Raw genomic sequence first — 21,200 nt, forward strand, 5'->3', positions numbered from 1 at the left:
GCATCATGGATACTTTGAGTCCACTGCAGGAAAGAAGCAAGGTGGCCCAGGTGTAATCTGACAGAAAGACCAAAAGCACACCGACTACTCTTGATGTGGGAATAGTGCAGGAGACCCTTTCTGACAATAGCTTGATCCTGACGACAGTGGCAGGGCAGCAAATGGGAAAGTCTGTGAATAAGTGCTATGGAAAAAAAAAAAAAAAAAAAAAAGTCCAATGATGGTGTTTTTATGTCTAGGGGCCTGGGCAGGGTTGGGTGTGAGTATTTTCCCTGTTCTCATTCCTCCCTAAACAGCAGAGCATGTCAGGAGCGTGATTTCAAAGGCCACAGGTCAGAAGACACAGGTCATCGGTACTTGCCTTTTGAGGGCCACCCCAGGCGGAAGCCGAACACCTGAGGGGCCAGGGGAGGCAATGCTCTCTGGACTGAGGCTGGGCCCTGCACATTGTGCCTAAACCCTACTCACCAGCCTGCTCTCACCAGTCAAAACTCTCTCCATCTAAGGGATAAAAATGCAACAGCCAGCATCACCCGCTCCTGAAGGAACCCCGACCTTGATGCAAGCTCACTGGGCAAGTCATTCCACAGAGGCTTCCTCCATATGCCGCCTGCACGTAATGTCTCAAAGGCAGGAGGTTTTAAAGGTCTGCTTTCTACTTGCCTAGGAAAACTAAAACCATTTCAAGAATGGGAATACAAATCCATAAAAGCCACACTGTTTTGTAAAACAACATGGCCCAAGCTAAGAATGAAACCCAGGTGTTCAGAATTCTTCTGCTCTCTATGCTGATGCGGCAGCTTTTGAAGAACCTCACAAAAAATAAAGCAAAACTGCTTTGCTTTCGCTGGTGGTTTTCAATCCTGGCTGATGATCAGTCTCACCTGAAGATTTTTTAAATGCCAATGCCCAGGCCCCACCTCCAGCCGATTAATTCAGTAGCTCTGGGTGGGAGCCAGGCACCAGCTTTTATTCTGGGCGTGGGGGCCGGCAATCTGATTCACCCACCCCTCCAGGTGGCTCGGAGGCACGCTCAAGTTTGAAAACCACTGGCTTAGTCTCTACCCAGAGGCATTTATTTTTATGGCAAATGCCTATTTTTCAAGCTCTACTAAGGACAAAATAAAACTAAATGGGTTTAAGTGGCTGAAGCAGGAACTGACCTGCTTCTACCAAGAAGACACTGCCCAGGTGACTTGGGAAGGAGTCTTCTCTTTGCGAGGCCTTTAAAGACAGAGCAGGCCCCACTATGTGTTCAACAATCTGGAACAATTTAGGGAGCATCTTTCTACAGGAAGAGGAGAAGGTTAGAAAGGCTCTACCAAGAAAGTTATTTCTGAACATTTAAAGAGAGGAAAACAGCCTAGTCTGAGGTCACAGGCCACTCTGCATCCTGGAAATCAGGCGGAGGCCAACTACTTGCCGTATTTTCTGGAATCCATCTGTTTAAACAGCGCAATCAGGCCTTCGGAATAGCTGATGTCTGCCTCAAAGCGGGCCCGGGAGATGAGTATGCACTGCCCTTTGACAAAGGCAAGGGAGGGAGCTACAGGAAGGCAGGTCTGGGCTGCAACTCTGCTGCTGCTGCTGGTAGAGGGTGACTCCACGTGGCCCTCGGCCCCTTCCAAAGGCTGCAGGGTGACAGCCTGGAGGTGCTGGGCTGCTTTCACTGCCGAAGAAGAAAAGGACAGAGGTGACAACCCGAGCGACTTTTAGGTGGCCCTGGAATGCTAAGGCAGGAACAGGAGGAGGGCAGGCGCAGGGTGAGGAGGAAGTTCGCTGGGCAGGCGGGAGAGAAAAAGCGTAGGCAGATGCGGAAGGTGTGCAGGTGTGCTTTAATTGGGGCTTCAGGTATTTCAGGATTTCCTGAATGTAACTCTTCTATTCCGTAGGTTTCCCAGTTTAAAAAAACTTAGAATTCAGAAATGAACAGGGGGGACAGGGATCTCACCAGGATGAGTAAACTTATCAGATAATTTCTGTGGCCATGTCAGAGAAGCCACCGAAGGAAGTCAACACACCAGAAATCACCCCCTTAACCCTGTTCCCAGGTCACTGCTCTGTCCACCGCTGGGAGGACAAGGAAGGAAACACAGGATCATCAGGCCACAGATGTACAGTGTTGACCCTTATCTTCTCTATTACTGAGGCATTTTATAGATTAATAGATTTGACGACATAGAACTAAACTGTTAAAAAACACAAACTGAAATGAAAGGCAAAACTAGTGAATAAAGATATTTGCAAGAAATATGAACAGAGCTCATACTTCAAAAAAAAATACTAAGACCATATAAGATAAGAAGTTAGGCAACCAATTCAAAAGGGGTAAAATGACTAATAGACATTTGGAGAAACGTGCAACTCCGCAAACAATCAGAGTAATAAAAAGCCATTTTTAACTTATCGAACTTGCAGGATTAGAAAAATAGATATCAGGAATAAAACGTTTTGGAAAACAATTTGGCAATATACAGCAGGAGCCCTAAAAAGTGAGCATAATGATTCAACTTCTAGGAATCTATCTCAACTAACACAGGTTGAAAAAACACAAATTTATAGACCAAGGTGTTCCTTACAGCTTTGATACTGGGGAAACAAGGAGCAAATTAATATTAAACAAAAAGAAAATGATTTACCCCATATATGACACATTCTTTTTTTTTTTTTTCCTTGGTTGTACTGTGCAGCATGTGGGATCTCAGTTCCCTGACCAGGGATCCAACCCGTGCCCCCTGCATTGCAAGGCGGAGTCTTAACCACTGGACCACCAGGGAAGTCCCTATCACACATTCTTAAAATGGAGAATGTTATATAGCCATTAGTTTGTTTGTTTTTTGGAAGAAATTTTGGAAAAGACAAAAGACGCTATTAAGTACGAAATCATTTTTTTGGAGGTCAAAGTGGTTCAATAATGGACACGCACATTTTCATCACCCAGAATTAACTGTTTAACGTGTGCCATTAAAATAAAAGTGCTTTATGCAGGAACATTAAGTGAAAAAGGCAAGATACAGATTACATTACATATAGAAAACACTGTGTATGTTAATGCATAGGAAAAAACGGCTGGAAGGAACAAAACTAAAATGCTGACAGCGGTTAAGTGAGTGGGGACAGACGGGGGTGGGGGAGGATGGCTGGTTTCTCTTCTTTGCACATTGACATACTTTCCTCATGACCTCCAGTGAGTGTGTGGTACGGTTAAAAAGGCAAAATTCAGAGGTGGACCCAAACAAATAACAGAAAGACTGAAAGTCTTCATATGTTGCATTAATAAAAAGTAACATGTACTAAGATGACACAGCAATCATCAACTATCCGAAAATTAAGAAACAAGGGTTAAGGCACAAATCCACGGTTGTTGGGAGAGTGTTCCAGGTATATCTTGGTAGAGAGCAGACTGAGTACGCAAAACATTGAGAAGGATACATGGGAGCTCAACAATTCCTAATCAGCAAAATTCACCTGAAAGCTATAGACAGAATCTTGTGCCCAATGAACTGTTAAAAAAAATACGTGGAGCATTACCAAAAACAACCATACTGCACAGAAAACCTACATGAATGTGCAAAAGCATTAGTCATCTGAGTCACCATGCATTGTGGTCAGAGGACAGGAGTAAGAAAGGACAAAACAAACAAAACAGAGACTTTTAAACAGTCTCTGTAGGTTACTTTTGTATACATATATAAAAGTATAAGAAAAGCAAAAAAAAAAAATAAAATTGACATGACATGAAAAAAACTTCGTAACAGTGGAAATCACTGGTTTAACATGAGCAATAACACAACACCAGGTATCAAGACCTACAATGTTAACCCAGAGCACTGGCTCTCCTCCCCGCAACACCTAATAAATGGATTAAAATAATGGGAGAAGCGAGCTCCCCCAAACCTAGTGTCAAACATTTCAAAAGGTAGAGGACAAGGAGAGAAACAGGAAGTTCTGCAGGGAGCTGTCCCATTACCCCCAGAAACTGTACTGGTGATGTCAGAGAATTCCACCTCGTGCCCCAAATCTGTGGAGGAGTAACCTCACCACGCATCCTCCGCTTTTCCCTTTTTGAACCGGGTGGGGACAGAGAGGGCATACAAATGGCTGCTGGGAGGGAAGAGTAGAGCGGGAGATGGGGACACTCAGGGGTGACTCTAACAGAGGTGCAGGCTTCAGGCACTAGGACAAGGTGACAAAAACCTTGGTGTAGGACAGTCAACAAAATCTCAGAAGACAGAGTGGTGCACACCCAGGGGCCCTGACCACCACCAGACATGACACAGGCTGGAGCCAGCCTGGGCAACACCCGCTCTTTGCACTCTCGGGTTTGTGTTGTCTGCTGAACTGTTACCGTTCCTGGGAACAGGGCCGGCACAGCTGCCTGGCATGGCTGGAGCCTGCAGTCCAGTGGGAACATATATTCTGAAGTCAGTGGCTTGGGTTTGAATCCCAGTTGTACAACCGACTGGCTGTGTGACCCTATGTTACTTACAGAGCCTCTCTGGACCTCAGTTTTCCCATCTGTAAAATGGGTGTTATAAGGAATGAAAGAGTTAGCATAGATAAGGGGCTTAGAACAGCCTAGCATGTAGCAGGTTCTGTAAGTGCTAGCTTTTGTTAATATGACCGGTGCCCTCCTCCCAAGGACCTGCCTCATTAGGCTGGCCATGGGGAGAAGGAAGGAGAGCACTGGGATGGCGTCCCCAAAGCCATCTGAACCACAAGCTAGACTGTATCTGCTACTCGAGGAGCTTTTCAATACCAGCGTCCCCCTACATGAGGGGGTGACCACACGCCTACTTACTCAGGGCACCGTAGTCGGTCATGCTGAAGTTCCACGTCTTGGTGGCAGGATCTGAAATGAAACAGAAGTACCTGGTTTGCCCACAATAAGGTGGATGACTGCTGGTATGAGCTGTACTTGGACATTCAATAAGGGTTTGTTAAATGAATGAATGAATGCTAAGTTCAAAACAGTTGACTGAAAAGCCCCTACTGATGTACAAAATCCCCGTAGAGGACAAACAGCAAATATAAATGAGAATAATGCTTTGGCTCTGCCCTTCCGGGAGAACCAACCTGGGCGTGCCATGTCACCTGGCTGAGCCAGCTCCATCGCCTTTAAAATGCAAATAACACCTACTTCTCACAAAAAACTGTTTTAGGCTTAAGTGCTACACTGCATACAAAGCACCTGGCAGGGGAACTATTCAGCCATTCTCCACGTGGCCATGTGGCAGCCCCCAAGCATGGCAGCTGCTTGAAGGAACGTCTATTATAAAAGGAAATGTGAGCTAAATAAAACAGAAAAGTTTTAACAACTGGATGGATATAATGTGCCAATGCACTCTCTTCATATTTATGAGAAACTGTTGATTTAAAGAGACTCTAGAAGTAGGAAAAAACATCTGGAAGAACTAGATGGAAGACTCATTACCGTAACGTCTGCTGGGCAGACTCTTAAACACTGCAATGAGCTCTTCACTGTACCCAATCTTCACCTGGAAACGATCACCGATTTTTATGCATGTTCCCTGCTGGGAGCCTGCTGCTTTGTGGAGTGGGGTCCCTGATTTCTGTTGTAGTCTTTCTTCTGGCCTGGGCATCACACTCCCTGAAACGTTCTGCCCAGAGGTGGAGGGTCTTGCCATCCTGGCCTCTAATTCAGGATCCCTGGGAGGCTGTCCAGAGGAAGAAGCTGTCGTCTCCTGGAAATTCTTTGCTCTGGCCAAAGGCTCATGAGTTGTGTTAACAAAGGGTGTCGATTTGGTCTTGTGCGAAGCCTGAATCTGACCTTGCTCTAACCCATAAACCCAGAGCTGCTCGCTGGAGACCACTGGAGGACTGTTTGCCAAGGGAGGGGAGATCCCAGCGAGAGTCACTTGATTTGGTGGGCGGTGGCTCGGGCAGGCTGTGGGCATCTCTTCTTGCCTCTGCCATGTCCCCTTTGCCTGCTCTGAGGTGCTGAGTTGAAAACTGTGGGAATTTTGAGGTCTCTGATCACCATCAGATGAACTCCTGGGATTCTGTTGCTTGAAAACGACACCATGGCTCCCTGACTTAGAAGGATCCTGGTGGAGGTGTGTGGAAGGGCCCTGCTTGGACCGGGAAGGTTTGGCAGCAATGGAGGAGCCCGAGACTGTGTTCTGATGCTGTCCTGCTAATAATTTCTCAGCTCTACGGGCCAGAGCCTTTTGCCGATTCTCTTCAATTTTTTTCCTCTGCTCCTCTGTAAGAGGCAAGGACATTTTAACAGGGAAATGTTCATGCAGGAATGTCAGTCTTTAATCGGAAACTTGGCAAAAGCTGAGAAGGGAAAAACAATATTGAAATAAACATTAAATGTGTGTATTTGCTTACCTTGATTTTAACAAGCTTTTGTCCCCGGAAATGCACAAGGAGCCAAAGGATATATGAAAGTTTCTTTTATAATCAAACACATACCCACACAGATAGTAGGTAGCATATGCCCAAAACCATGACTCTGACAAAAAGTAAAAAGCAAGGTCGATCAAATCCAAAGCCAAAACGGTATTGCAACTGCAATATTTTTCTCCCTCTCATCCACCAGCCAACATGAGTTATCAGATCCCAAAAAGTTATACAGTGCAACCTAAATCCATCGGATAATGAGAAGGGCGACATTTCAAACTATAAAGGATAATGGACTAGATAGACATAGACCAAAACAAACACATACCATGGCGTGACACTTGCTAAAACAGCCTCTTTCCAACCTGGAAGAAGGAAAAAAGCATTAGCGTCACATACACTGCACACTAAATCCACCCCTCGAATACCATCGTTTTATCATTCCTGGCAAGTCAATCTGCGGGTGGTAAACCCGCCACCATAGAGCAACGAGTGACTGACTCTTCTGGAAAAATAAGGAAAAAAAAAAGTAATACACTCATTGTACAAATTCAGATGCTACATAAAGATGTAAAGAAAAGAGTAAAATTAATGTGTAATCTCAGTATCCATCAATAACCACTGTTCATAGTTTAGAGTACAGTATAATTCTGATTTTTTTCTATCCATATCCATAGATACAGGTCATGTATAATATTTGGAAGACTGATGATTTATTACAAAATAGGATCATTATATATGTTCTGTTTTGTATCCCTATCCCGACTTATTTTTTCAAATTCATTTACTTAGGTCATTCTTCTATGAGCTGAGCCACTTTTACAATACTCTAGACCCAGGCGCTGGACACCAATTTCTCTGGCTTGATTCGAACTGAAGAGCCGCTACCCAGTGTAACGCCACGCAATGTTTATAATATGACAAGGTTGGGGGGGGCCTCTGAGAAGCGCCCGAGGGTAAAAAGGTTTCCTTCCTGCTGGGACTCTCTTTGACCAAAACTCCAAACATCGATCCCTAGAGACCTTCCACTTCCTCCAACCACCAGCAGTTAAGAAGGGGTTAGGGAAAGGCATCGTTCCCGAGCTCGGCTGCAGTTCTCAGGCTCCCCGGGTAAAACACTCCTGCCTAACTTTCCAATCAGCGCTCCGCTGCGCCCCCAGACTCTCCAGGTCCAAGGCCAGGTGCGCTGCCTCCACTAGCCAGGGGAGACGACGCCATGGGATGAAGTCCCATTGATCAGCCCCAAACCATAAAGCCATCCCACTACATGGACGCCCCTCTTCATTGTGCTGAGACCTGTGTTCCACCCCATTTTGGGGGCGCGCCTCTCCCCGACCTGGCAGTATGGGAGCGCCACTCCCACCCCTATCATCTCCACTTGGATTCACCCTTTCCGTTGGCCCACTCCCTGCTCCAGGGTGGCATCTGGTCTCGTCCGCCACCGCCGCCTTCCTCCCAGTTTACCCTCTCACCCGGTGAGGCCTAGAACGTGAGCCACATTAGCGCCCGACCCCGAAGCCAGGCGCGTCTCCAGGGCCGCCCCGAGCCAGGTTACTCTTCCGGGTGGCCGGTTAGGCCCAGTTACTCAAGCGCTGCCAGTTCGCTCGCCTTATTTTAGCAGCCAGGCCTCAGAGGTAGTGCTGGTGGTGGTGGTCGCTCCCCCGAGGAACTACACTTCCCAGAGGGCAACGCGGCCCCAGTTACGCTTTAAAAACTGAAAGATCTCAGACGGGAGACCCGAACGGTGCTGCAGGGCCTTCTGGGATTTGTAGTTTGAACTCGGGGCCTGGCGAGAATTAGGAGACGCAACGTCGTGGGCGGGGCTGAAATGGTGCACCCTGGGAATTATAGTCCTCGAGTCCCTCAAAGGTTTCAGCAAGCTCCGGACCGTGAAAGCCTGGGTTGTTGTTTCCAAAACTGGAGTCACGCTGTCAGGAGTTGTCGGAGGTTTTTGTTTTACTTGCTCTTCCTTATTTTTATTAGCACCCAGGAAGGAAGCAATATGAGCTGTGCAAAATGTACAACATCGTAGTAACACAGTTTGATTTGACAAGCCAAAGATAGTGCAGCTGTGGCTAATCTCATAGTAATACGGAGAGACGGGCAGACGGATTTGGTAGCTCTTAACAAAAGTATCCCCAGGGGTATCCATTCCTGATTTGATAACCTTGCAATTTAAGCACCACCTGCTGTTCCAACCCCGACCTGACCTTCTTGGATCAAAAGAGAATTAGCATTGTCGTCACTGTCATTGTTGTCATCACCACTGTCTTCATCAGTCATTGTGTTGAGCATTTAATGTGAATTATCTCATTTAATCCTCACTACAACCTTAAGGAACACACAGTATTTGTATCCCCCTTTTACAGATAGGAAAACTGAGCAGCTATTGGATAACTTTTTCAAAGCCTTATTAGCCTATTTGTGATTCTGACTCTGGAACCCACACTTTTGAGAGAAAATTAGTAAGCTGACACTATCAGAGTCAGTTTACCCCATTTCTGAGCACCAACACCCTTTCCATTCCATAATCAACTCCACTATTAAATATTGGTGGTAAATATAATATTTCCCTGTCATCAGTATTCACATAAACATTGCTATTCTATTTTCAAACATGGCTCATTTAAAAACAAAGAGGTAGATCTCTACTTAAGGATTTGGAAAAATGGCCAAGATGTATTATTAAGAAAAACAAAGCACATCAATGTGTATAGTTTGATGCATTAAAAATAAAAATCCTACCTATAAATGCATGTAAACTCATAGTTCAGGAACAGGGGAGGATGGGATACACTCCTTTCCTTTTTAATCTGTATTTTTCTGAATTATTTGAATTTTCTTATAATAATCATATAGAAGTTGTGTGACTTTTGAAAAACTAAATCGGGTTGGTTTTTTAAATGACAAAAACATTGGCCTGGCTACAGGCCTTGAGTGAAGTTCAGCACTAGATAGTGTTCAAATCTCAGCTCCACCCCTTTTATTGGCCACATCAACACACGACCATGCCTCTAAGTTCTCATCTGTAAAGTTAGGACGAGAAAACAGTACTACCTTGCTAAATCTCCTTGTTGTGGTGAGGATCAAATTGAGAAAATACGGGAGAAGCACTTAGTGAACTGTGAAATCCCAGAACAGATGGGAGAGGGATGTTCCTATTATTTGAGGTCAATCTTCTCAGGTCCTTCATTTCTCTACACCCAGCAGCCATTTCTTACTATATAGTGTGAACAGAAATGAATGAACATCTTTCCCTGCCCTTTCTATTCCCCAGCAGACTCAGTTAATTTGCTAAGAAAGCTGGGTGCTGGGCACTTCGCCCACGTCTGCTACCAATTCACACGACAGTCACTGCCCTTGGCTGTGCTCAGTTGGCTCACCTGTAGAATGACGTATTGCCCTTTGATGTGTGCTAAGAAGGCATGTGGACCAGTGGAGCTTGGATTGTAGTATTCCTACGGATTCATGGGATCAAAATCCCAATTTGGGAAGTCTGGATTTGAGCTAAAAGTTGTACTTACCTTTCTAGCTCAAACATTCAAAAATTCTAAGAATGTGAAATTAGAATTATACTCCAATAAAGATGTTAAAAAAAAAAAGAATTCAGTTAAAAAAAACCTTGTCTTCAGAAAGTAAACTAATCAAATACCACTCATTGTTCATATCTGCTTTGTCAACAGCACCGTTTATTGAGTACTGTTATATGCTCGGTTTTTTAAATTTAAATTTCTATACTTCCAAAGTTCTTCAGGCAACTTATAGTAAAAATTCTTTCGTTGAAAAGGTTTAAAGGCCTGGAGGAAAGCGCCTGGAGCCAAGGAATGCAGGGAGAGAAGAGCCTGGTTATAGCAGCTGAGCTCCAAATTAACTCAGGTCTTCCTGGCAGCTAAAGCAAAAAAGTGAAAACATCGTGCAAGGCCTTCAAATAAACACCGCACAGCAGAAGCTCCCAAATGCGGGTCAGCTGGGCGGTGCCAACTGGTTTGAAGTGTCACCTGGTTGCCTTAGACACACACAAACAAAAGGACAATGTGATAGGCATCTTGTAAAGTTAATTTTTAAAAAGATTTATATAATTATGTAAAATTACATAAAAATGGCTTGAGGGCTTCCCTGGTGGCGCAGTGGTTGAGAGTCCGCCTGCCGATGCAGGGGACACGGGTTCGTGCCCCGGTCCGGGAAGATCCCACATGCCGCGGAGCGGCTGGGCCCGTGAGCCATGGCCACTGAGCCTGCATGTCCGGAGACTGTGCTCTGCAACGGGAGAGGCCACAACAGTGAGAGGCCTGCGTACCGCAAAAAAACAAAAAACAAAAAACGACTTTTCTTTAGTAAAGTGATGAATGTCATAAATGCCTTTATTTACCAAAATTAAAAGTAGTTTTTCTTTCAAAAATATCCAATTATATTTAGTCTGTGAAATCTGGCAGACACAATTGCAAGGGATTCCAAAGATGAATAAGATGTTCCTGTTCCTCCAAAAGATTACAGTATTTGGAGGATAGAAGACAAATAGCTAAAACTGTCAGATTTAGCAAATGTCCCAAATAATTGTCCCCAACATTGCATGCACGTACTTATATTTAAAAGGTATTACTTATCTGAAATTTAAATTTAACTGAGGGTCCTGTATTTTATCTGACAACCATAAAACCAGTCCACTCCTACTGTATCAGTGGGCAGCGAACAAATATGCATTGATAGATAGATGATTCACAGATATATTGATACACTGAATTTTAAAGCTAGAACGGACTATGTGGTTTTATATGTGAGGAAACAGAGACCAGATCAGCTGCTAGTTCAGACAGCACCTTTGTGTGTTGTAAAACCACACGCAGAGGCATTAGCTGTGCCTGACCAGGCAGAGGCTGGGCTGGAACGGGGAACATCATTTCCGCTGTAGGACTCTTTCTGACACTAATTAAACATACAGATAATTGTTGCGTGCTTGCAGTTGCCTGACAGTATGTCTGAGTACCTACTGCAGTCCTCTTCCTGGAGCTTACATGCTAGTGATGCAGGCCCTGGGCTTCCCTCTTCCCACCGTTTCTGATCCCCTAGAGAGGGCTTGACGGCCCTTTGGGAAGGGAGTTTCTGACAGGCACCTCAAGGGCATGTCATCACTCAGGTTAATTACACCTAGAGCACTGTGATAAGATTCTGGAGCAGGTGCAAGACTTTGGGTGGATAAGGACGCTGTTCCTTCCTCGGGTGCCGCCAGTTGGTAAAGACATTTGCATATCCAAAGCACAGAGGGGCCATGTGAAGGTTTATAAGCCAAGAAATTCACCTTCCTTAGCTGGTTGTTCCATTCTGATGGACTTAATTGCTTTGAGTCTGACAGTTCCGTTTTTCTCCCTTCTCTCATCTGCATCCCCATCGCTCCTCCCCCCAAAACCTCTAAATGTATTATAAAGACAGAAACTCAGTATTATTTCTACACCATGCAGCCCACAGTTTGGTGTGAGGGTTCTCTAAGCATCTTAATTTCTCAAACTTTCTGGTCTTGGTGGCTGTGATTAATTCCCAAGCCTCTCCCTCAACCTGGCACCTTTTCTGCTGGGATGGCTTTGCCAAAAGCACCCCCCCCCCGGACACCCTGCTCCAGTTTTCTTAAACCTGTGAAGTTTCACTTTTCCTGTTTCTCCAAAATCACAAATTCCATTTTATTCACCATACGAATGGATATTCATATATTCGTTTAGCAACAATTCAAGGACCTGCTATGGGCCATACACTGGGCAAAGGCCCTGGGGTTGCAACAGTCAATAAAAACCCAAAGATGTCACCCTTTCTTCTTAAAGCTTACAGTCGGGTTGGGGAGGCACACACAGACACACACAAGGAAACAAACTGAATGATAAGTGCTTGAGGGACATGAGCAGAGGGCCCAAGGAGAGACTACAGAAGGAACTACCTCATGGGGGTTAGGAAAGGACTCTCTCTCTTATTTTATTTTATTTTTTTTTTTGCGGTATGCGGGCCTCTCACTGTTGTGGCCTCTCCTGTTGCGGGCACAGGCTCCAGATGCGCAGGCTCAGCAGCTATGGCTTACAGGCCCAGCTGCTCCTCGGCATGTGGGATCCTCCCGGACCGGGGCATGAACCCACGTCCCCTGCATCCGCAAGCAGACTCTCAACCACTGCGCCACCAGGGAAGCCCGGGAGAGAATTCTCTGAGGGAAGGCCTTGAAGCTGAGACCAGAAGGAGGAGGGGAGGCAGCCATGTAAATGTCATAGGGAGGAGGGTCCTCAGCCAGAGGCTCCCAGGCAAGAAAGATCTGGGCATGTTAGGGGAGCTGAAAGAAGGCAAGTATGGCCACAGGACAGTGAGAGGGAAGGCGAGGGGCACACGGTGAGGCTGGAGAGGCGAGTAGGACAGATACTGTCAGGGTCCTGCAGGCCCCGGGAAGATGTTTGGATTTTGTTCTGGGCGCGGTGGGGAACTACCGCAAGGATTCACCCTGGAATAGTGCGGTATGGTACGTGTCTTAAGAAGATTGTTCTTGCCGCTGACTGGAGGTTTCCCTGGAGGAAGGCAAGAGTGCCAACAGGAAGGCCTCTTAGGAAGCCAAGCAGGAGTCCAGACCAGGAAGCCCGGTGGCCTGGTGAGATGGTCGCTTTGGAAAGCTCCTTGGAGGGAGACTCCGGCACCACGTCTCCTTCTCAGGGAGCCTGAATGTCTGAGTTCAGCAGACAGCACTCAAAGAGCGCCCCCTTGCTCACCTCCCACTGCGGCGGTGGATGTGAAGTTGCTTCAAAAGCTGGGGTAGTAGATGGAACTTTCTAAGGACTGCTGTAGTTTTTCTGTATACTAGGCAGCTTCTTTACAGAGGTATGAATTGGAAAAATTGCGTTCTTTCATGATTATTAAAGGAAAATGGAGGCAAAGAGGAGACAAGTAGCTTGTTCAATGATACAGATAACACTGGAACTCAAACTCTCAGACGTCCTACCTCCTACTCTTCATCCAGTACGCAGCTCCCTAGGTGCTACAACAAGGGAAGAGCCATCAGACTTTGCTTAATATTCTACTCTTGATATAGAATAGGTAATCCATCCCATGGGAAATTGCCCCCTTGGCAGCCGCCCATTTGTGCTCACAGATGCGAAAATTTAACATTTAATTAGAAGGCGCTGGCTTGGTGCAATACCCCTGAAGGCCACCAGGGGGCGAATAATAGTCCATGATCCTATCCCGCGTTACTGCTTCCCATCACTCTGTCTGGGCTCCTCTTTACTCCTTGGTTCTCTATGTTTATCTCTTCTTCTTTCTTCCTTTTTCACCTTATATTACATTTATTACCTTTTTATTCTTCCCCTTCCCCCCTTCCGCTCCTCTAACCCCATAACCAGCCTGCCCACATCATGGAACTAAAACTTATTTTTAGTAGTTTGTTGCATGTGTTGAATTTCTCCTGGTTTTCAGTTCTCAAAGACTGTAAGGTAACACTTTATATTACCCTCCCCTAGACATTCCCCACTCGCATTTGTTTGATTTTTACTTCTGTGGCCATCAATTGCCTTCCCCCCTTCAATAGAGAAAGAAAGGGGATCCACTCCTGACTTAAATAAAACATCACACAAACAAAAAAAGGTCATTCAATCGTCAAGGAATTTCAAAAGTAGAGGGAGGGCTTCCCTGGTGGTGCAGGGGTTGGGGGTCCGCCTGCCGATGCAGGGAACACGGGTTCATGACCCGGTCCGGGAAGATCCCACATGTCGCGGAGCGGCTGGGCCCGTGAGCCATGGCCGCTGAGCCTGCGCGTCCGTAGCCCGTGCTCCGCAACGGGAGAGGCCACAACAGTTGAGAGGCCCGCGTACCGCAAAAAAAAAAAAAAAAAAAAAAAAGTAGAGGGAAATTTAAGTGGCCTTGAGGGCTGCATGCTGTCTCCACTGTAACTAAGACAGCATCTAAATAACCATGCAAAGTGTGGGGTTCCTCGGGATCTGAGAAACATGCTGCTCCTTCCTTCCCTTACTCCAGTATGTCATGTGTCTTAACTGTCAGAAGATTCTCCTTAGTGTCCACTCCAGATTCTCTGCATGTTCAAATTTGTTCTGTCTATGGGAGAGGGATATATGGAGGGAGCTGCTATCTATTTTATGTTCCCACTGACCTGGGGGCTTGCGATCAATCCCTTCTGCAGAGCCACGCCGCAAGCTGCAGGTTGAGGCGTTAGGGTGGTGAGGACACAGGTTGGCCGTCTGCTGAGAACAGAGCTATTTCCACCTGCATTAGAAGGAGGCCCGCTCAGACTAAATCACAGAGAAGGAACAGTCCCATTTATCACGAGGGTAAATTATCCTAATTGAGCGGTTAAGAGAATGCATGCTTTCTAGGTAGTTTACAGTAAAGGACCTCTTTCTCCTGGCTGCAATAATAGAAAACCACGGACCATCAGATCCATTTGGGAAAGCGCATTAGCATCCAGTCCACTCACCTCCTTGGTCCTCCAGCCCTTGTTTCCAGGAAATCAACCTCCCTCTTAGCAATCAGTTCAATATTATTTGAGTTTTTATTTTCCTCTTGTAAGCTTCTGAAAGAGCAGGGACTCTCTCCTTAACCCTACTTGTACAGCAAGTGATGTGTAGTCCTGTAAGTATAACATACTCAAGCCTTTCAGAGTCCCAGCATGAGTCTGTACTTTGAAATGATGGAGGTAAATCCCCACCTTCCACTACCGCTCAGTTTCCAGTAAACAGACAACTCCAGAATTCCTTCTCAGCACCCTCTCTAGCTTGCTACACGCACCTCCTTCTCTGCTTGTAAACAAATGAAAATACTTAGTTACTTGCTTTTCTCACAATTTAAAAGTCCTGTGTCATGCTATCAGTTGAAGAGATAGCATTTAAAAATATTAATCAAAAAACCATATATTTTTTGAATAAGCAATACATTCCCATGATTCAAACTCTGTACACATGTAAAAGCACATACAAGTGAAATGTTTTCTTCCAGCTGGAAGCAGATTTAACATGAAGTTATGTAAGCTTTGACTTCAGGGACCCTCATTTGCAATAGGCCTCTTCTAAGGTCCTGTACCTAATTCTATATTCATTTTGTATTATTTTTTCTTTAAAAGCTGCCCTGTCCTGGGACTTCCCTGGTGGCGCAGTGGTTAAGAATTGCTTGCCAATGCAGGGGACATGGATTCAATCCCTGGTCCGGGAAGATCCCACATGCCACGGAGCAGCTAAGCCCATGTGCCACAACTACTGAGCCTGTGTGCTGTAACTACTGAAGCCCGTGCACTGCAACCACTGAAGCCGGTAGGACTAGAGCCTGTGCTACGCAAGAGAAGCCACCGCAATGAGAAGTCCGCGCACCTCATTGAAGAGTAGCCCCCACTCGTCGCAACTAGAAAAAGACTGCGCGCAGCAACAAAGACCTAACGCAGCCAGAAATAAATAAAATAAAATAAAAAAAGCTGCCCCCTCCCAAATTGTATAAGCTTCAGTACCTCCAAGACTTGCATCTGCATCTGCCTGCATCCCTGATTTTTAGCCACCCATCCCTTGCCCAACAGGCAACAAATGTCATCATTTTCTTGCATATTTTTCTGGATATATTTTATGTACATGTAAATAAAACCATATTTATCCCTCATTCCTTTTTCTATACAGGGTAACATGCTAGTCACATGGTTCTGCACTTTGATCTTTGCATTTGTACTGAAGTAAGTTAATTTCTTCCTATTTTGGCTTCCTCCATTATAAAATGCAAAAATTGGGCTTATCCCAGAGACTTCCTCTTAGGATTAAATGAGATCATGTAGGGTTCTTAGCCCATTGCCTGGAACATAGGAAGTGATCAACATATTAAGCTATTATTCTAGAGCTAAAATTTAAAACGTGCTACAAGGCTATGCTAATGCAGACAGTGGTGGGGCTGATAACACAACGACAGATGAAACAAAGTAAGAAGCCTCCGCAGCTCTTTATTATTTGTCTGCAAGATGCCATTGTCCATGATTGGAATACAAACACTAAAAAGAAAATGTTTGTCTCTTATAGTCTAGGGGAAGAGAGGAGATGTATGTCAAAAAGACATCTCACGTGCCGCAATGATCCTGCGTGCTGCAGCTAAGACCCAACGCAGCCGAAAATTAAACCAAAAAAAAAAAAATATATATATATATGTGTATATATATATATAAATTATTTTAAAAAATGTGATGGTGGGTGCAGAGGGCCCACAGGACAAGGAAGGCAAAGTAGATGGAGTGGTACCTGAACTGGCCTTTGAAGGACAAGTAGGAATTTGACAGCCAGAAATAACCAGGAAAAGTGGTAGCTCCAAGGATGATGGGATCTGACAGAGTCACAAATGCGAGGAAAATTTGGTTAATTAAATGAAATAACTTTCGAGAGAGAGTTATAGATTGACAGGACGTTCTCCTGAAGGACACAATCTTTGGGGTCCTTTTGGCAAGTCTGAACGAGTAAGGGAGGGCCAGGAGTCCCTCGGTAGGGGGTGTCACGTGGGCTTTGATTGAATTTGGCATCTCAATCTAACTCTCAACCGCAATTGAAGTGAGGGGGGCGGGGGGAGTCTCAATGTTCACAAATCCAATCCCTCATGGACAGATTCAAAGCTTAAATCTTTAGCTAACGCTTTGTCAATAACATGTTCTAATTACATTTGAGGCTTTGAAAACATGGCTCTGTATGATAATTGCTGTGAAGTGGATTTTAGTCACAGGGACTTATACATTGTACTTGTACAGAAGATGTAGAGAGCTTATGAAATCATGTCCTTTGATTGCAACTGCAGATCCTGACAACGCTTGGAACAACAGGAGCCCCCAACCACATCCCCCCTCCCCTGCTTCACCTCCTCCCCTGTGTATCAAGTGCAAAATGGCCCATAGGTCATCTAACCATTCCCCAAGGCCAGATGGGGCTTCGGGGAAACTGAGTGCCAAGCCACGTATTAGATAAAACGAATCTTATATCTTGATCTCGGAAATTCAAGAGCCCTATGGCTGAGTCAGCTTCCGGATAAACACAGGACCCAGAGAAGAACCAGTTCCCTAAGGCTCTGTCATTGGACTGAACGCGTTTCAGACCTAAAGAGAGAGCCCCTGAGACTGTCTCCCCACAGCATGTGTAGGGTGGGCTTCTTCTACCCATCTGGCACCTTTTTGCCAACTCCTCCACTCAATCTAGATTTCCCTTGGCCCTCCAGTCCTCACCCAAACAGTGTGATCAGCAAGTCATTCAGAGAAAAGCTTTTTAATTAAGAGGAGAGCAACAAATGATTAAATCAGAGTCATTTATTACCCTGCCATCTGGCCAGGACTCCTCCTCGCCCCCTTCTCCTCCGAGCCTGCGTAGGCATAGAAAGGGACAAAGGGGATGGATGGAACGTGGGAAGAACTGTCCAACCCTTCCTGGAAGCAGGGAGGGGGTTTCAGGAGGATTTCTTGGGATCGTTTCCATACTTTAGAAACTTAGCCTCAGTTTCCTTACCTGTAAAGTGGGGGCAATAACATCTACCTCAGTTGCTTGTGAGACACCTGGCACAATGGCTGGCGTAGTAGAGGTGCTCAGGAAATGTAAGTTGCATCTGAAGCCTGTAAATTACGAGCTTTGTTCTGAAGGCAGTATCAGCTGTGGCAGGAGTGAGGCAACGAAAGTCTTCCTCTGGTAAGCAAGCCCCAGCTGGTTCTCTTTCTGTTGTGACACACAATGGCATTCCCCGGTCCTCTCCCCCAAAAGTCAGGGAGCTCAGGAAATCCATGCCCTCCTCTCACTCCTACCCCCTCCAAACCTGGATGTCAGGCATTATCCTAAGGGAAATGCAGCAGGAGCCTTCCGTGTCTGGTTTGGGCATGATAAGAAGAGGGGCTGGGAAAGGCTTAGAGTTGAAAGGGGCTAGGAATGGAACTTAGGGGTGTATTTCAATAGGTGACAGCTCAGCGAGGACTCCACTAGACGATGTAGTGAAATAGACGCTAGTCCCTAAAATAAAATCACCACAAATGTGACAGCTATAAATGAAGACTAATACAGGGATATTGAAGCCTCAGTTACCACAAGCAGCATTGCTGTCAGTGACGTGACTTCCAAATTGGTGAACAACTCCTGGTAAAGCACTGAACAAAATATAAAGTATAATCTTCCTGCAGTTTACATAGTGGTTCCATTCTTACGGTATACTTAGTGTATATTAAAAGCCTTTTAAAAAGTCTTTCTGTTTACATAGAAAATGAAGTTACATTCTAAAGCTCAGATGATTATAAATGAGTTTCCAGCTCTGTAAATATCTAGTGGGGGGCTTCCCTGGTGGCGCAGTGGTTGAGAATCCGCCTGCCGATGCAGGGGACACAGGTTCGAGTCCTGGTCCGGGAGGATTCCACATGCCGCAGAGCAACTAAGCCTGTGCGCCACAACTACTGAGCCTGCGGTCTAGAGCTTATGTGCCACAACTACTGAAGCCCACACACCTGGAGCCCGTTTTCCACAACAAGAGAAGCCACCGCAGTGAGAAACCCGCACACCACAACAAAGAGTGGCCCCCACTCACCTCAACCGGAGAAAAGCCCACGCACAGCAACGAGGACCCAATGCAGCCAAAAATTAAAAATAAAATAAAATAAAATAAGCTACCAATAAAAATAAAAAAAAAATCTAGTGGGACATTTGAAAGTTGTGTGGAACGTGGCGTGAGGTATGTGTAAAATTGTTGCACAAGTTGCGATAGATGAAGCTGCTGGGGTCCCAGGCTCTGCTTGCCAGGAGCGGGACCTCTGCCCATCTTTGGGGCAAACCAAATCACTCCACACTTTTCCAAAGTACCCCCTAGGGGGTGATCCTATGCTAGGCTAAAAATTAAAATGTGAATCAAATTAAATTAAATGTAAAAAATTTAAAAGACAATCAAGACGTTTTAAATGTAAAAAAACACCTTGAGGGACTTTCCTGGTGGTCCAGTGGCTAACACTGCATACTCCCAATGCAGGGGGCCCGGGTTTGGATCCCTGGTCAGGGAACTGGGTCCCACATGCTGCAACTAACGATCCCGCATGCCTCAACAAAGATCCCACACGTGACAACGAAGATCCCGTGTGCCACAACTAAGACCCTGCGCAGGCAAATAAACAAATATTTAAAAAAAAAAAAAAAAAGGCACCTGAGACAACTGAGAAATTTTGAGCTGGATATTAAATGAGATGAAAGAATTTTTGTTCATTTTGCTTGGTATGATAAAAAAATAATTTTATGTAAAACGACAGACGTGCATACAATAATGCAAAAATGGAAATTTCAGTGGTGACCACCTGAGTACAATATGTCTATGAGCTTTATAGAAAATAGTTCCTGGAGCGGCTGCTCAGCTCACAAAACTCATTCTTCTCTGGGAACGTCCTCCATACAGTATTCAAGGTGAGCCCTCGTTTGTAATGTAAACTGCTCCCACGCCACCCCTCCCAACCCAGGTGACTGGTCTAGGTCGGGGTGGGGTACACCTGACCCAATCAGATGCTCCTTCGCAGGAACCTGGCACCTTGACCTGGGAGCCTGGGGTGTGAGAGGTGTTCACATTAACAGTGCTCCCAGAGAAGACTCATAGACTTCAAGTACTCAGGTCTCCAGAACCACCTTGTTTCCTGCCCTTCTTTGGGTTTGGCAATTCAGTCCTCCCATGGTTTCTATGGGACACCATGGAATCCTTCCCCCAGATTCCATCTCTTTGTGCTCAAGCCAGCTAAAATCAATGCCTGCTATTTACCGCTAAAGAATCTTAGTAAGATTCTTTCATCCTGGAGACAAATTCCATAACAGGAGAGGACTTACAGATTAAAGATTGACTACCATATAAGACAGGAATAAAGACACAGGCCTACTAGAGAATGGACTTGAGGATATGGGGAGGGGGAAGGGTAAGCTGTGACAAAGTGAGAGAGTGGCATGGACATATATACATTATGTATACATATATACAATAGATAGCTAGTGGGAAGCAGCTGCATAGCACAGGGAGATCAACTCGGTGCTTTGTGACCACCTAGAGGGGTGGGATAGGGAGGTTGGGAGGGAGGGAGACGCAAGAGGGAAGAGATATGGGAACATATGTATATGTATAACTGATTCACTTTGTTATAAAGCAGAAACTAACACACCATTGTAAAGCAATTATACTCCAATAAAGATGTAAAAAAAAAAAAAAGATAGACTACCATAGATTAGGTCCCTTGGAAGTCAGAGCTGGAGAATTATTTGATTCTTCAATGTGGTTATATTTAGACAAACTCTGCAAAGAAGGATGCAGTTGAAAGTGGCAAATCACTTGTCTTTCTCATGTGATAACATACTTTACCTTGCTTTTAATGGTTACATAGTATTACACTATGTGAATACATCATAATTTATTTAAGCAATCCTTTGTTGTTAGATTTCCTCCAATTTTTTGTTATTTTGTACAATACTGCAATGAATATCTTTGTCTCTAAATCTTTGTGCACGCTGATAATTATTTCTTTCCGATAATTCCTGGAAGCTGATTTCCAGGAGCTTTGTTGAGAGTGACTGTCTCCCAATATCTTTGCCAGCATCCAAGAGAGTATTTTTGGTCAGCCAAAGTCAAAGAGATTACAAAATATCTTACAGTGGTTTTAATTTCTATGTGAGATTGAATTTTTTTTCTGCGTATTTATTAGTCATGTGCATTTCTTATTGGGAGGAATTGTCTATTCATTTACTTTTCTTAATTTTCTATTGGGCTTTTTTTCTTATTGATTTGTATTAACTTTCTACCTTAGAGATATTAATCTATTACGTATTGTAGCTATTTTTTTGTGGCTTCAGTTTATTTTTATT

At 44.9% G+C, this 21,200-nt stretch overlaps 1 protein-coding gene across 1 annotated transcript in view; it reads right to left on the bottom strand.

The window, feature by feature from the left end:
• The window catches only part of SMARCAL1 (SNF2 related chromatin remodeling annealing helicase 1), a 52,436-nt gene extending 44,411 nt beyond the window's left edge, over positions 1–8,025 (bottom strand). The window contains exons 1-5 of the mRNA XM_060016145.1: positions 7,842–8,025; positions 6,698–6,734; positions 5,435–6,303; positions 4,802–4,852; positions 1,424–1,669 (exon numbers count right to left, since the gene is read on the bottom strand). Of these exons, the coding sequence (XP_059872128.1) occupies positions 1,424–1,669; positions 4,802–4,852; positions 5,435–6,245 (1,108 nt within the window). The 5' untranslated portion in view covers positions 6,246–6,303; positions 6,698–6,734; positions 7,842–8,025. The remainder of the gene's footprint in view (positions 1–1,423; positions 1,670–4,801; positions 4,853–5,434; positions 6,304–6,697; positions 6,735–7,841) is intronic.
• Between the last annotated feature and the right edge of the window lie 13,175 nt (positions 8,026–21,200).

The sequence above is a fragment of the Delphinus delphis genome, chromosome 7 (genome assembly GCF_949987515.2).
Source record: "Delphinus delphis chromosome 7, mDelDel1.2, whole genome shotgun sequence".
NCBI classification, from domain to species: Eukaryota; Metazoa; Chordata; class Mammalia; order Artiodactyla; family Delphinidae; genus Delphinus; species Delphinus delphis.